The sequence below is a fragment of the Lytechinus pictus genome, chromosome 5 (assembly GCF_037042905.1).
Source record: "Lytechinus pictus isolate F3 Inbred chromosome 5, Lp3.0, whole genome shotgun sequence".
Classification (NCBI taxonomy): Eukaryota; Metazoa; Echinodermata; class Echinoidea; order Temnopleuroida; family Toxopneustidae; genus Lytechinus; species Lytechinus pictus.
The window spans coordinates 28,693,773-28,711,236 of NC_087249.1; the positions used below are offsets into that span (position 1 = coordinate 28,693,773).

Sequence of the window (17,464 nt, forward strand, 5' to 3'; positions counted from 1 at the left end):
AAAAAAATCACATCATACATAACATACCTACCAACAAAATATGGAAAAGATTTTAGCTTTGATAGCATTTCCTTGATAATGGAATCCACTTGTTATAGCACGCAAAATGTTTGAAAGAGTAACAAATTCCCACTCCACAATAAATAAAATGAATTAGGAAGACACATCATTTTGGACGGAATAAAATCTTGAATATTGAAATATGATGAAAGAACATGAGATTGAAACTAAGCACCCAAAGAACACTATTCAGTGATGATGGTGGTACATAATTTTAAGAGTTTCTACATTTATATTGCTATTCCAATTTGATACAAATGAATACACAAAGCTATTAATGCAAATGGGAAATATTTGACAAATGTATACCACTATAAACAACAAGGTGAACGCCTCTGGCAGTCTCGCCTGCATTACAATGTGGATGTTGATTCTCCAAACATGGTCTAAGTTCATTGACCCTAAATGACCTTTGACGGTGGCGGCAAAAAGTCTCGCTCTGCTATGCAGGCAAGACAAAAGTTGGGGCCTAGATATTTTAGATACACAATATGCAAAAAGATTGTGGTAGCCAATTGTTATTCATCATGAATTACTTCACAATATCATATATATTTTTTTTATTTGAAAGAGAAAATAATACATACTCTGCTTCCTTCACAGAAATATCATTCTTGGTCAGTATTACACCTGTGCGCATTACAAACTTTTAAATTTCTTTGATATATGGCTTTAGGAGAAAACTCATTACAAATATTCAAATTGTTTGTTCAACAGTGACTTTTTGATAAATACCGAAGCAAATCTGATAAAAAGGATTAAGCTCCATATGTGTTCAAAAGAGAAGGAAAACATTGTTTTGGATTCCATTATTCAAAGATAAATATAAGTTTGATCCGTTGATCTCATCAAATTGTCATAATTGTTCTGTAAAATATATTGTTTTGTTTTCTCAAATGCCTCACAGAGCAATGCTTACACAAAAACTACACAATTAAAAAAGATAAAAATAAAAAAGATATCATGCATTTATTATCATGATTATAGTGGACGGCTGAGCTTATCTTTTTTTTTTTATTCATTTCACCAATCTGTCTCTCTTAAAAGCAGATGAAACAAAGAATATCCCTTTATTTCTAGAAAGACTAGAATGTTAAAAATGCTCAAAATTGTGTATTGTATTTAAGTTCATTTGTCATATTCATGAATCCTAAAAAAATGTATACATACTTGCCATTTCATGTAACAAGCCCCCAATAGAGCATGTCATGAATACATGAGAAATCTATATCTCTTAACTTAAAGGGGAACCCATTCTTGGCCATAAAATGTTGTGTTGGGAAGGAGAAAAATAAATTAAACAAAATGGTGAAAGTTTGAAAGAAATCGGACAAGCAATAAGAAAGTTATGGCTGTTTTAAAATTGAGATCTCTAAGACTATGTAGATTTCAAATTGGCAACTGAGTAAGTAAATTATGACAAGGGGCAAGGACAACTTTCCCATAGGCCATGTACTTTATTATCAGGGATTTGTGGTTTTCTCTTAAGTACCTATTCCACTGGGGCAGCAATCTAAATATAACCCAGGTAGTATATTGTTTTATGTCCTCACGAAAGAAAAATATAATTTGAAATAAAACTTTTGGGAAAAATGACATTTTAGCCATAATATGTATTGGAGTACATGGAAGAGTAGTCCTTGCCTTACATCACTATGATATCCCATATGCGGCCAATTTGAAGTCTCCATGGGTATAGTGATTACCAATATTTTGTTGTTTGTCCAATATTGTTCAAACTTTCACCTATCAACTTGTCTGATTTTTCTTTTCCTTATAAAAATGTTTTTATTTGGGTTGGATTCCCCTTTAAACAAATACAGCCCTACACACAAACATATTATTCCAATACAAATGAAAGCACACAGATATCTACAGAAGACAAGTACCTAATACTTGGGTAATTTCATAAGTCTAATATACATGTATAATATTTCAAAATTAAAAGCTGATTGAGTGCAACAAGTGCTTTCGCCATATCATAGTTACCAGTATGTTATATCGCCTTTCTTTAAAGCCTGTCCACAGGCTGCAGCCACCAATTTGAAGAGCACCAGCCCAAGACCTAAACTAATCATGTAGTTCTGATATCTTTTCCCAGGATGCAACATTCTAAATATATAGTCTAATATGTGCCAACTTGAGCTATGCTTGGACAACATATAGGTGATGAATTATGGCATCATCAGCTTTCCATTGTTGAGATTAATTTCAACCAACTGCAATCCTAATATGACAAGGCACCAACATTTGTATGTGATAATATATTTTTTGCCTGATGAATACTATGAGGTACAAATGCAGGAATTTCACATTAAAAAAATGTTGGTCATTGCTTAAGAGTTATTTGAAAAATACAGAAGACAGAAAGCTGTAGACCTCACTGTTTTCATATTTTATATAGCCCAATTGCAATAATAGTTCTATAAATTACTTCACTTTAATTCCAATTAATATAAAGAGAATGTACAGCAATCAAGATTAGTGCCATCTGACTTTGTCAGGTCAAGACTTTTGCCATATTGAAATGTTTTTAATCCATGAAATCTCCAAGTACCACCAGTTTTTGCCTTTGATCTTTTATTCACCTAAGCAATCAAGGACGATTAAAATTGTAGTGTTTAACGCTGGTATTGGTGTCAGTGAAAAACAAAAAACCAGCCAGAACACACAACTTGCAGCGAGGGTGGTTTTGGATTTGACTGGTTACCATCATTTCTCTAAACCCTAATTTTGTTTTGGTGCTTTGTTGAGCAGCCTGTTCATGATATCAAAATCAGTACCACTATTATAACAGTACTTTGAATCATCTGTTGCTCTCTGAAACAACTAATGGGCTTCGATCTAAGTCACTACCAACAGTTTTTGTCTATAGGCAACTTGTCAAAAGTCTGTGCCACATCTCCAGAAATTCTTTTCATGGCGCCTTACCCCACATCTTTCCTAAAGGAAAGATGCAGATTTGACTTTTGATAAGGTGCTACTCTCCTCTGATCTCCACAGCAATCAACAGCTAGTCTCTGAAGACAGGCTGATTCTTGTAGAACATTCCTGTCTAGTATTGTCATAAGCTCACTCACAACCATAAGTTACTTCATTCTTGCTATCACTCTTATTTCCTCTGTGACTGGCATCTGTTACATTCTGGAGCAAGTCAGAATATTCAGCAAGCTAAGTCACAACCACAAGTTTCTTCATGTTAGCCATCTCTCCTCTGATCTCTTCAGCAATTAATGTCTGTTTCCCTTCTAGGACAGCTCTGAGGCTTGTCAAGCTCTCACTCAGTGATTTCAACCCCTCAGTATTCTCCTTCCTAAACTGTTCAATCAAAGCTCGCAGCTTCCGCTCCAGTCTGACCTGCTCAGCCTGTAGAGTGTCCTCAAACTCCCTTTTCATGTTCTTGAGCTCAGAGGCAACGTGGGACTTGGTATCCTGTTGTTCTCTTTCCAACTTCTCCAACTGCTTTTCCAGAGCACCCATCTTCTTTTTATAAGATTCCTCCATTTCATCCTGGAAAATGGAAATACAATATAATTTTGTATGAGGTAACCCTAACAATGCAAACTACAACCTGAAATATAAATAAAACAAGTACATGATAAAGTCAATCAAAGGATCTGAATCGAGCCATAATGAATTGAAAATTTATCAGAATTAATCGGATTTGACCAGCATGGAATTAGTACAGTAACCTCCTAAATGAGAATACTACCAAAGAGTCATTCGTAAATACTTGAAGAAGATGAAATACATACATGTACATATGTTGTTTGAAGGTTTGCATGGTGGTATGTACAATCGCTGATGTAGTTTACGGTACACCATGTGAAGTGTTATAGAAACAGTGGATAGAAGAAGAGAAGAAATGGATAGGCGAGAAAATGGAGATTTGAGAGTAGAGTATTCTTTCTTGAAAGTAGTCCTGAAAAGGACTGTAAACCAGGAAAGATTGATGAGTTGAGAACAGCTTGAGTAGTAGAGCTAGTGAGGAGATGCTGGCTTGAGTCGGCGAGTAGAGATGATGAGTAGTAGAGAGACTCGACGTTTCGGGCAGCTTGACTGTCCGTCTTCAGGAGACTGAAGACGGACAGTCAAGCTGCCCGAAACGTCGAGTCTCTCTACTACTCATCATCTCTACTCGCCGACTCAAGCCAGCATCTCCTCACTAGCTCTACTACTCAAGCTGTTCTCAACTCATCAATCTTTCCTGGTTTACAGTCCTTTTCAGGACTACTTTCAAGAAAGAATACTCTACTCTCAAATCTCCATTTTCTCGCCTATCCATTTCTTCATCTTCTTCTATCCACTGTTTCTATAACACTTCACATGGTGTACCGTAAACCACATCAGCGATACATGTACATGTAGTCATAACCTTTACGTGTATTGTGATTTTGTTGAAATCTTATGTATCACTCAAAAGAAACAATCAAAATTGTTGGTATAATGGACTAAATTTCCTTTTTGTAGCATGTGTTAGAAGTCACTTGTTGTGGCACGCAGGACATTTAATAGAGCAGCCAGCACATTTGAAAACATAAGGACTGGAGATAACACTTTTTTTTAGTTAAAATGTCAAAGATATACAAAGACTGTCACTTGAAAGAAGAGATTTCCTCTATACAGGGAAGCCATTAAACACTGCTACACTAATAAGTAAACAGAAGGACAATTACTCCAGAGTCCCAACAAGTAAATCCCTTTCTACTTTCTTATGTGTTAGATTCTAATTAAAGTCATAACACAGGTTTTAACCTTACCATTCTTTTGTCTCTCTTTGACCTTGCAGATTCCAATGACACTGTCATGTCCTTCTCCAGCTTGAACTGCGATGACAACCCTTGAGAACGAATGGTCTCTACTGTTTCATTGGTTTCTTCAATCAGGTTCTTCAGCTTAACATCAATGATATTGAGGGCTTGCTGGAATTTATCCTCAGATGATTGCAATCTCGTGCTGTAATCTGATTTATGCTGTTCACTGTTCTCTCCTAATTTTGAAATCTGTAGAAAAAGAACAGTAAGAAATAGAATACTTAGCACGGAAACTAGATTTATACTTCCTACAGGTTCAAGGATGTAGCCAATAGCGAGTATGTATACAAGTCATGTGTTCATGCTTTAATTCCACTCAGTCTCCTAGCTGTGCATATTTTGTGCAGCACTGTGCATTTTGGGTGCATCATTTTACCCATAGCACGTAAGAACTGAGATGCCATCTGAAAAATGCGTTCTTCAAAGGAAAGGCTATAATTGGTGCCGGCGGCGCACATACTAAAACGCCTGTGACGTCATAATAGCAAGCAGCAACAAGTGTGACCCCTCATCTTTGCGATCCCACATTATTTAAATGTGTGATGTTATGGACGTTGCAGGTACATGTGCAGATTTTTAAATGTGAGATGTTATGGACAATGCAGGCATCTTGGGTATTCACAAAAAACATGGTGTATAAGGCATGACAAGGTCTAGTAAATATTTTGGTGCCATACCATTTAAAACTTTCCAAGTGAGAAGAAGTAATTTAAATTCTTTACACTTCTGGATTGGCAACCAATGTTCCTTTGCAAGATATTTGTTATTCACCTTCTGTAAGACACATTGCTCCCAAGTCAAAAAGATTTCTGTGGTCCCAAGAGATTTGACTTACATGTAGGAAGAGTTACCTGTAGTAGACTTATTCTTTTGAATATTAAATCTTCAGCTGACATACCTTTTCTTCTAGAATCTTCTCAGTTCTTGATTGGTTTGCTATGACTGTCTGCATCTGCATTGTCAGTGTACTGAAAGAGTCATACATCTTCCTCATATCTCCTGAGAGAACTGAGATGTTTGCATCACATCTAACAAATGGAAAAGGGTGAAACAAAATGTATCAAAGCACAGTACTTAAAGGAGATGACCACTTTGTCGGCTGTCGTGGACGAATGGATAAGTCTCTAGATTGTGAACCACAAGGTCTGGGGTTCAAATCCCACTGCAGCACTCGCGTCCCTTGGCAAGGTGTCTATCTACACTTGCAACTCCCCACCCAGGTGTAGTAAATGGGTTCCCTGTTTGAAGAAATTCCTTCAATGCCCAGGCAATAATATTAGCTCGTAAGGCAGAGCCCACTGGAAGAGCAGTTTTCAGAACTGCAGTGGGTACCTTGATAAATATGATTATTACTACTATTATTTATGTCATGATTCAGATTTTCCATATTTAGGATATTCTAATGCCAATATTTAAATAATTATACGAGCAAAAATAATGTAGATATGTGAAGTAATGACATGCCAATAACTGAGAATATGCATATAATATAAAAATATGAACAAAGTAAATGGTACAAAATTTAGGTAGATCATGATGAAAAATGAGGAACTAAAAAAAAAGTCACTTCTGCACCGCTAGTCCCTCATCAATTAAAATAAACCTTGTAGAAAGGAAGGTGTGACAATTTTATTCAATAAACAATCAATTATATTGCCAATCCTGAAGATTACTTATTTCTTTGTGACCCCCATCCATGCTTTGTAAAAAAACGTTTTTGTTCCAGAAAGCATTCAAGGTATACTGTAGAAGGTAACTTGAGAAACTATTATTTGAACTTTTACCTTGCTACACGAGACCGAAGATCATTGACTGAAGTAGCCTGTTGGACCTCGAGACTCCTCATCATTGTATTGCTCATAACACTGGCTTGATCACGTCCACTCAGTTGGTTCTCTAAACTCTGTTCAAAAGGACAAAGTTTCAAATTTTAGAATGGACTTATTAAAATTTCCCTATACTAATTATTCTTAATTATTCAATAACCTTCACTCATATGTCAGACATTTCTGTAATAATGTAATTTCTGTATAATTTAAATCTATGTTATTAGAACTTGCTAATGGTAATACATGAATTGATTGATGTTATTTACTTGAGTACAAGACTCTTCATTGTATTGCACAAATACAATGACCTAGTCATGTCCACTAATGATATTGTCACACCAGTGAAACCATTCAAACCACCCATTCTGGGACCCCGTCTTACAAAGAGTTACGATTGATCCGATCAATCCTAATTCTATGGCAATCCAGTATTGTCATAATATTTTCTACAAGAAATTAAAAAAATGTCCTTTGTACACAAAAAGAAGCACACTGAATTTTCAAGAAACCATGGATGTTTGAATACATAATTATAAATATTTTGAAAAAACATGTATTTTCAGATGTTGACATTTCTGGCTTTCCATAGTTGTGATTGATTGGATCAATTGCAACTCTTTGTAAGACGGGGCCCAGGAGTTTGTTTTGTTGGTGCCACGAACATATAAGCTTGTTCTATGAATTCTGAGAGCAAGATATCAACACCAAACTAATCAAAATCAACAGACTTGAATGCTTGCAAGATAGATACAAGGGATTAACTTTTAATAAACAATGAAGTAGAAAATGGATTCATAATTTGAAAATGAAACTTCTTTGTACTGATACATCTTTCATTGTATTCGATCATCATACTCATCACTGTAATCAAATCAAGTGAACAGAGAACTGACTGACCTCAATGTCATGACCTAGAGTTTTCACAGCCGAGGTGACGGCATGAAGATGTTCCTGCAACAGCGCCCTCATGTGGCGATCATGCCACATGTCATGATACCCATCATCCTCCACCATACGAGATACAATGGCATCCTTCAACTCAGAGGCACGCTCTATCAGCATTCGAGAATTCCTGGAATTGCTTCTCGATGGGGAATCCTGTTTAAAACATATGTGTTCAGAAATTACTGTAAGAAACAATCACAAATTTTGCAGCTAAATGACAACAGAAAAGTATCGCTTCCTAATAACAAGTTTACCATCATGAAATAAATTCTTATGAATTTTCTCTTATAAAGTACATGTACATCTAATTGCAAAATATGTTAAGAATACATGAAGAAAAATAAAAAAGGGAGAATTTAGATAAAGAATGCAAGTGAAATTTTGAAAAGTATTCTGTTAACCTTTATTTATATTCACAATTAATACTTATAGCTGCCATGATAAATGTACTTCAATGTGCTACAAATCTAATCCAGTATATAAATCAATAACATTACAATGTTGCCTTTTGAAAAAAAAGCTCAAATGATTTCGTAAATAAGGAATAAAAGTATGGAATGAATTATAACTGACCTGGATGCTGTCATGTGGTCTTGGGACATTACCCCAGTTTCCTTGTAGAGGGGGTAATCGGCTAGCCATTATGTCAGTTTAACTAAATATCTGAGCAAGAATTTGCTTTCAACTTTCAGTTGCTGCTGGATTTGAGTTGTTATTCATAGTGAGATGTTTACATTGTCAGTCTAGAACCGAGTAGGTTCCCTCTAGCTACATTCCAGATCCTTTTCCTGTTGGAGAAAAAAGAATATATATTTTTATATTATTCAATGTTTGTTTTCATTCATGTTTTCTGTTTTTGGAAAAATTATTATTTGGGTCTTGATGTTGGGTCAACATTTCATAAGGAACGGTTTTCAAAGGGGGGGGGGGGGCTGACCATGCAAAAAATATCACAATCCTATGGTCATTTTTACGTTTTTGTACACGATTTTGGAAAAAGGTAGGGGGCTGAAGTCCCCCCCCCCAGCTTCCGCGGCCCCTGTAATATTACCCAAAGGTTTTTTTTCCTTGTCACATTGCATTGGGAAACTGTCCCCATCCCCTTGTTGAACGAGCACGACTTTATGTTGTGAGGGGATGGTATCACGAGTATAATATACTGTTGGAGCTATCCCCACTGCGTGCCAAACGAAATGTGTATCCCATAGCGTGGGGATTGTATCACGAGTATAGCTATACTGTTGGAACTGTCCCCACTGCGTGCAAAGTGAACTGTGTATCCCATAGCATGGGGACTGCATCACGAGTATATCTATACTGTTGAAACTGTCCCCACCGTCGTGAAAATCAAACTTGATTTCCCGTTGAGTGGGGACTGTATCACGAGTATATAATAGGGAGAGAACCCAAGTGTATATATACAGTGTGTGTTTCATTTGTGTGTGTTATCGTTTTGCAAGCTATAGCCTATAGAGCTGTGCGAGAGTTGGGGACTGTGTTCTGGAGAAAGGAAGTGATTTTCATGCGTTCTGGTAGGTGTGATTCTAATGATCCCCATTTTTGGATTTGGGACTATATCACGATTATGCCAAAAACTCCTTGAAACAGACGGCTGCCAGCTGTAGTCCTAAGGCCTGTTGCATGAAAGGGTCTTTCGTAGAACCGTTCTACGTAAGAACAAGATATCGCTCAACTGTTTCACAAAGCCGATTTGGGCGATACGAAGAATGGTCCTTGGAAAGACACCTCCAGACATGTCCTACGTAGCAAGCCACACTGACATATCACCTTTAAACATTTTTTGGGGGTCATTCGAGTGGACTCTTATGCATTTTATCTGGGATGGCGCCAAATTATTTTTTTATATGAGGGTATATTTTCAGGTCGTCGGGCACGGATGTCATTTTAACTTCTCCGGGGTAATCTATATAGGCCCAAATAATTTTTTAATATGTTTTCTTTTATTCTCCCTCCTGTCTTTTCCCCCTCCTGTCTTTTCCCCACCCCTTTTCCAGTTTTTTTTTTCAATTAAACTTGAAACATCTAAATGGGCGGCAATCTCTCTCATTATGATACGTTCAGCAAAAAAAAAAAACATGATACAAAGCTAAGATGTTACTAAACATGCTAAATCATTTCTTTATTTCATTTTCATAATGACAATTATTATTATTTTTTTGCTGAGATTACTATTAATCAATGAAAATTAATTGATGGATTTGTGCTAACTTGAGATGATGAATGAAACAAAACAAATCTGCAGTAACAAAATAGCTAATTGAATTTAAGATATAGATTAGGCCTAATGGCTTACGAATCCATCACAATTGCAATCATTACAAATAAAGATAAGGTTCATTGTACCAATAAAAGAAAAGATAATCGCTAGAGGGTATTCATTTGTCTCGCAATCTACTATGGTCAACAAGGAAATTTGTGATCACTCTCGCAAAAAGTGTTCACTAGCTTACAAGTTCACGAGCAATGGGTAGCCCAGTCTCAGCGGTTGTGGCTAACCTATATATGGAAGGTTTTGAACAGAACGCCTTGCCCAAGTGTCCTTCCACATGCCGCCCTCGGGTGTGGAAGAGATGTCGATGACACTTTCATAATTGTAAATAGTTCTGAAACAGACAGCCTACTCGCATGCATGAATAGCCAGCAACCGTCCATCCAGTTCACTCTGGAGAATGAGCAAGGAGGGAAATTAGCATTCCTTGACAAGCTAGTCCAAAGACACGAGGGCGGGAAACTCTCCACCTCTGTCTACTGCAAGCCCACTCATACAGACAAATACATACCATATGATTCTCATCACAACAAATCAGTCAAGAAGGGTCTTGTTAAATGCCTGTTCGACAGAGCAGCACGTATTATAACTCACCCACCTGAACTCCCGAAAGAAAGAGCACACATACGTGGCGCCTTATACAGCAACGGCTACCCACGCCGTTTTATCGAGAACACTTTCAAGAAGAAACATCCGCCAAGGGATCAGAAGGTTTTCAAGACTTGCACAGTCTTGCCATACATAGATGGTCTTTCACCACAACTCAACGCCGATTAGAAGGTCACGATATCCGAACGGTTTTCCGCTCGGACACCACCCTACACAAACAGCTTGTACACCCCAAAGACCCCTGATCACAGACGTGATGGCGTAGTAATACAACATTCCTTGCCAGGGATGTGACGGGTCTTACATCGGTGAAACAGCGCGACCGATAGTTGAACGCATTTCTGAACACAAGCGCGATGTTCGCGGTTACAGCGAATCGACACATCCGCGGTGGCAGAACATGCTTGGGAGAAGCAACACCACCCAGATTGGGAGGGTGTACATTGCGTTGCCAAAGAGAGACATTGGTATACACGCAGGATTAAGGAGGCTGTTAGTATACGTCTTTATCCTAATAACTTCAACAGAGACAGCGGGATCGACATCCCCGATTTCTGGATGCGAACCATCCGACAGCACAATACCCCCTCACCTGGCAGTGCACGCCGACCCGATCGTTCCCGAGCGAGGGACCACTCAGCTAGTCAACCCCTACCCACGGGAAACTAGCGAGCCCGCCAATTTTATCTTATTTGCATATTGCCGACTCGCGACGGATTTGCATATACCTCAGGCTTATTTGCATATACAGATCACCGGCCGCACCGTACATAGACGCACTGATTGGTGAAACGCCCGACCAATCACACAACGGATCAGTACCCACCTATTGTTCCCGCGTTTTTGTTTACGGTCCTGGGGATTGGTATAAATAGACTACGTTATCAGATAATTTTCGTCTCTTGATAAAGAGTTGCAGCGGCACTCGAAAGCTCGTGAACTTGTAAGCTAGTGAACACTTTTTGCGAGAGTGATCACGAATTTCCTAGAAAGCTAGTGAACACTTTTTGCGAGAGTGATCACAAATTTCCTTGTTGACCATAGTAGATTGCGAGACAAATGAATACCCTCTAGCGATTATTTCAGTCCGCAATAATGAACCTATTTAGTAAAAGAAAAGATTATGGAAAGTCCACACGAAGAGGCGCATTGTAAATCGTAGGGTAGGCCCTATCGTCCCCTATGTCATGTTAAAGCAATAATGTAGTCTCGACTCCTTAACCCCGAAATGTTGAACATATATATTTTTTATATTCTTAAAGCTTATATTCTTATATAAACTTCCATAAAGTTATCAACTTTAAATATGAGCGACGTTTATGATCGTTGTCATTTCTAGCATTATTGTATTTTTTTTTCCATTGCGGATTGATTTCACACATTTTTCTATGTTTTATTATTGCAAAGCACTACTTTACCCACTTGGACATGTTTGCAGATATGTTCATATGTTTCTTGTCTTCGATTACTCATCATGAAAAGGTATGTTTATACTCTAAACACTCACATTTATATTTCTTGCGTGATATCTGATGAATAAAATAAATAAATTCGATTTTTCACACGCAGCCTCTCATATTTTCCTTTTTAGTCTAATACAATCAGACACGTTGATTTTGTTTACTCCATTCAAACCCCATTTTTACATCAACAAATAGCATTTAAAGCATACTTTGCAAAATTATCACTTTAGATAAGTATTCTATAAAAAATCAGAATATTGAAATACAATGCCGAAATTACTTAGTTACTTCAATTTTTATTTTCGGACAAGGGTCTCTTTCGTTGGAATATCAATGAAAGGTGTCCTTTAAAGGGCACCGTGTTCTAGATAGAGGAAATAATGAAAATTTCGATTTTATCCAGGTATGTTTGTGAATCTTCAATTTTTGTTCTCCTTTTACCTCATAAAGTAAGCTCCATACATCATTTCTACTATCGGTAATAAACAACAAATTATTTGACCTCTGGCTCCATTAATTGAAATAATTGATTTTATGAAAAGTCGTCATTTCGAAATAAAGGTTCAGGTGACGATGAAGACTAAATATTTTTCCGATTAATAATAATATCGATATCAAACAATGACAATGTTGCGGACTTGGAAGACAAGATTGCCTTCGTGAAACGGAAAGCGCTGATTTGTCGCCAATCTTCCTATCTCGGAAGAATGGTCCTAGCCCTAGGACGTTCCTACGTATCGCTCATCTCGTCGTGCAACAGGCCCCAGGGGACGATTGCACGAAAGGGTCTTTGCAAGGACCGTCGTGTCGCCCATCTTTTATGATACACCATGTGAAACGCATGATTTCAAATAAATTATCTGCAAATATATTTTATTTGTCCGTTGAATAAACAAAAATATTTTTTAATAAGCTAGCTTTTAAATCAAATTTTATACAATTTCATGAGATATCACTGTCTGATATCTCATGAAATTGTATAAAATTTGATTTAAAAGCTAGCTTACGAATTTTATTTGTTTATCATAAATTTCAGAAACACCCCGCTTATAGCGCATCATAAAAGATGGGCGACACGAAAGACAGTCCTTGGAAAGACCCTTTCGTGCAATCGGCCCATGCCATGGCCATGGTTATCTTTGCGTGGACCACCCGAGAACGAGGCGACCTCGTCCTCCCACCGTCGCCTCGCTGGCCCCGGCAGATGTCCGTCCCGATCCCGATGGTACGACGCGCCCATTTTGTCGCCGGACAGCCGACCAACAACTGTCTTAGCTTGTCACCGGAAAACATCCCCAAAACACATTCAAGCTCACCGCACATCACGCTAAAAGTATAAATACACTAAATTCTCATACATTAACACTTATTAACAAGAAATAACCTTTCTTGACCTGTTATCCCTTGACTTTAACTGAACCGCAAGTCGTAGTCTCCATGAAAACGAAACAATATACGGTACGGTACCAAACTACCAAGCCGACGAGGAGGTAAAATCAAAGGAAAATATTTCGTTTGCCTCTTCAGGCTCTCAATGTAGTAGACTCATGCAGTGGCGTAACAGGCGGGGGGGCAGGGGGGGCAAGTTGCCCCCCCTGGCGGATTTCACCGGGAAAATAAAAGAAAAACGGGAAAAAGAAAAAAAAGGAGGGAGAAAGAAAGGGAAAAGGGAAGGAAAGGGGAAAAGGAAAGGAGGAAAGGGAAAAGTGAAAAGAAAACGAAGAAAAAACTTTTTTTTAATGGGAAAGGAAGGAAAGCGGGAAAATGTACGAAAGAAGAACATTTGAGAAAGAACAAATCATTGAGAAATAGGCCTATGTAATGCAATAGCACGGTGGGAAATGAATTTAAAGATGGCAAAATGGCAAACAATAGCGGGAAACGAAGGTAGAATATAATTATTCAAAAGCTAAATTGGAAAACAAAGAAAAGGGACAAGAAAAAAAAAAAACAATAACACGACCGGGCTGCCGATGATTGAAATTAAAGAGCGGGAAGAAAGATGGACTGCATACAACATTGTGCTATAAGCTTGCTAAATTTTATGCGAATAAGCTACCGGGGCTTTGCCCCAGACCCCACGCAGTAAGGGGGCTCTTCATCTATAACCTTCAAATGGCTCTATAACGCCCCTGTTCAATCACGTTCAATCACTAGCATACAGGAGGAGGGGGGGTCGTGGTTTCACACCCAAGAGGAAATAAAAAAATTATAGGAGACAACGTTTAATGAAATGAATGGAAACAGTGAAATGTGTTATTTGCTGAATATATATGGAAAAATCTATCACATAATTAGAATTTAATTTCAGTAGGCAATTTTTTTCCAGCTCGCTTTGCACGCTGGCGACTTCTTACAAAATTTTCCCACATTGCTATGTTTTGCCCCCTCAAAATATTTGGTTCATTATGCAACTGGGTTTAATAAATGTGTTGTGTAAAAGCTATATTCTGTATATGCCCGCGATTTGATAAAAATTGCGGAAATCTGCGAGGTTTAAATGGCTTTGATATCAAGAAGTTCCGGGGGCTCCGCCCCGGACCCCAAACGCGTATGGAAGGGTTGGGCCATGGCCCCAAAAATTTCTACAGACAAGAACAACAAAAAAAAGGAGGAAAGAAAAGCAAAGGAAAATTGAAGGATATGATTTTAATTACTGAAAATAATGTCAAACAATAGCTCAAAGTTAGATTCTCATGAAAAGTTGGTTTTTTTCTCGCTCGCTTCGCACGCTCGGGACTTATATACATAAAGCAGCTTTTTAGCACATGTGCTATACTGCGCCCCTCGTTGTTGTTGTTTTTTTTTTTTTTTTTTTTTTTTTTACTCTTCACGCTACTGCCGCAAAGAATCCTGTTCACAGTGGCGTACAGACCACCGTGACAAAAAAGGAATCTAAAGAGAGAAGAATGAAATATATTATTCTCTGCATATCATGTCAAAATCTTTCACAAAATTTGATTTTTGTATTAAAAAGGTGAAAAATTTTGCTCGCTCGCAACTTTTTTTAAAGATATATTCTGGCCTTCTCAAAATAGTCGCCTCATTACACCATTACGCCTGTTCATACCATGATATGACCGGGAAATTTTTGGCTCTTGCCCCCCCTGGCCACCGACCCCTGTTACGCCGCTGGACTCATGCAATTAAGATAAATTTTAGTTGCCAAAAAAAAATTGCAATAATAAAATTTTGGGATGGTCAATTATTGTGGATCAGTGTGAATCAGAAAACTTCATCAAGTCCAAGCCATCAAGAGGCAGAAGAGGACACACTCGACAATTCCAACAGCAGTACACAAACTCAGACTCATTTGCCAATTTCTTCTTCATCCGAACTATCAACCAGTGGAATGGCCTTCTACCAGAAACTGTAGACCAGCCATCAACGACAACTTTAAAAAATGCCCTTACTAAAGACCCAATAATTTGCAAAAACTAGACCACACTCCCCGGCACACCTCCAGTTAAAACTCTTCTTGGAGTATTTCGGAGGAACATCTTACCAAGTACCAAGTAGATTAAAGTATTCGAATTCTATATTGAATAATTTTATTATTAAATTTGGGTTGATCAAAATATTGGTTTAGAAACTCCATCCACATCCCTTTATAATTGGTGTTCTATTTTGACCTTCCCATTCAGAAAGAAGAAATTTAAATATTTAAATTAAGAGTATTTTTAGGGACTGCTTCGAAGTTATATTTCCGATTAATTTGAATTTTCATGATTTATTGGTTACCAAAATTAATAGCCCAATGCCCCATGGTTCGATCCCAAACATGCATCTTTATGGAATGATTTTATGTTTTAAATCAATAAATGCAGAAACATCTGCTAAAAAAGTATACCATTTATATTCACTTTTTACAAATTCACAAATTTAATACCAGAATACCTTCTTTTTCTATTTAAAAATTTCCACTGTATGTACTAATAGCTTTGCTTAAGAAAATTAAAGGTAGCATTCGTACACACACGAATCAAAATAAAAATGTAAAAAATAGAACAGTCTATACATTTTTAAAATGAAATTTCACCGTCAATTACTTGAATTCATGCATATTATCGTCGGTATGCAAGTGAGGGATCAGTCTCCCGCTTACTATTTATTGTGTTTTACGATATAAAACCTTAAGTAACATTTTTTCTTCAACATAATATGAAGCATTGTTTGATTCGTCCCATCATTGCAACCGACAAGAGGCAAAATTCTCCTCTGTCATGTTTACCTCTGACACTATTACCTCTGCCATTTCCTTTACCATTTTAACCCCTGCCATTTTTACCCGTGTCATTATTACCTATATGCCATTTTTACCTCTGTCGACATTTTACCTCTGCCATTTTTGCCTTTGTCATTATTACCTCTGCAATTTTTACGTCTACCATTTTTATCTGGCACAGCAGTTTAGATGATTTACAGAAAATTGCATCATTCGTTAAAATGCTTTAAAACGATTTAAAACGTCTTAAAGCAGTATAAAACACTTATTTTTAATAAAAAATGTTTGATTCTTTTTTTTACAACCCTGAGTGTAGTCGGTGTAGGCACCGGAATAGGAAGGGGAGCAAAGGGGCACCTGCATGCCTCCCAATTTCTATTTTTATCTTTTATCTTTTTGTGGGGGCAAAACTCGTTTCCCCCCTCTGTACCCCCTGAAATAAATAAAATCAACTATTTAAAGACAAAATAAACAATGACGGTACTGATTTTAAGATTACCTTTCATGACAGGGCGAGTTTTTTTTAACGGAATTGAAAATAAATGAATTGAATTGAATAGTACATACATGACGAAACTTTAAATACACTAGGATAATATGATTAATAATTTGTTTATTGTAAAAAGAGCCTCTATAAATGACTGAAGAAATATGAGGATTTACTCAAAATAAATAAATAAATAAAAATATGCTGCTATTTATCGGCAAAGATTTACAGATAACAAATAACAAGAACAAAGAATAAAGATAGAAAAGGAAAAATAAAAACAGTACAAAAAGCAGACAAAATGCTAAACAGGGGCGGATCCAGCTTTCGCCAATAGGGGGGCCGAAAAATATTTTCAACAACATTTTTCTCGATTGGATGCTATAATTAGATTTTTTTTCGTTTTTCTTCAGGGGTTAGTCCTAACTAAAAGACTGAAGTCTTATTTTTTATTGTTATAAACAAGATAAGGTATCTCATGTGGTCTTAATATAATATGCGAGCGCGAAGCGCGAGCTCAAATTTTTTGATATTTTATGTCCTTAGTCCTTATGTCCTTTTATGACCTATCGATTGATTTGAATGTTGGATTTTTAGCTTTAATGATTAATGGCCACATTATCAGAGAGTCTCCGGATTTCTTTGGTGAAAATGCCAAATGGGAGTAAAAATCTATTGAAAGTAAAGAGGAAAGAGAGCCGAATATTAATATTCATTTTTCTTTTTAGCATTGACGGCACCG

At 37.1% G+C, this 17,464-nt stretch overlaps 1 protein-coding gene across 3 annotated transcripts; it reads right to left on the reverse strand.

Moving 5' to 3' along the window:
- Window positions 1-268: 268 nt before the first annotated feature.
- LOC129262159 (protein FAM81A-like) lies at window positions 269-13,491 on the reverse strand. Of its 3 annotated transcripts, none has more exons than XM_054900213.2 (7): window positions 13,395-13,491; window positions 8,222-8,436; window positions 7,601-7,801; window positions 6,659-6,777; window positions 5,773-5,902; window positions 4,821-5,063; window positions 269-3,570 (listed from the first exon to the last, which is right to left on the reverse strand). In XM_054900213.2, the coding sequence occupies exons 2-7, from the start codon at window positions 8,288-8,290 to the stop codon at window positions 3,232-3,234; spliced, it is 1,101 nt and encodes a 366-aa protein (XP_054756188.2). In that variant the 5' UTR covers window positions 8,291-8,436; window positions 13,395-13,491; the 3' UTR covers window positions 269-3,231. The 3 variants fall into 3 exon arrangements, with proteins under 3 accessions (XP_054756188.2, XP_054756189.2, XP_063956244.1); XM_054900214.2 differs by having other exon boundaries at window positions 13,405-13,487; XM_064100174.1 differs by having other exon boundaries at window positions 13,369-13,404.
- Window positions 13,492-17,464: the final 3,973 nt, after the last annotated feature.

What these genes read in the sequence shown, in the direction of transcription:
- LOC129262159 (XM_054900213.2), bottom strand. Translation starts at nt 8,290, where the DNA reads ATGGCTAGCCGATTACCCCCTCTACAAGGAAACTGGGGTAATGTCCCA. An exon ending in GACCACATGACAGCATCCAG is followed by an intron (nt 7,802 to 8,221) that starts GTCAGTTATAAT and finishes TGTTTTAAACAG; the next exon opens with GATTCCCCATCGAGAAGCAA. An exon ending in AGAAGATTCTAGAAGAAAAG is followed by an intron (nt 5,064 to 5,772) that starts GTATGTCAGCTG and finishes CTTTTTCTACAG; the next exon opens with ATTTCAAAATTAGGAGAGAA.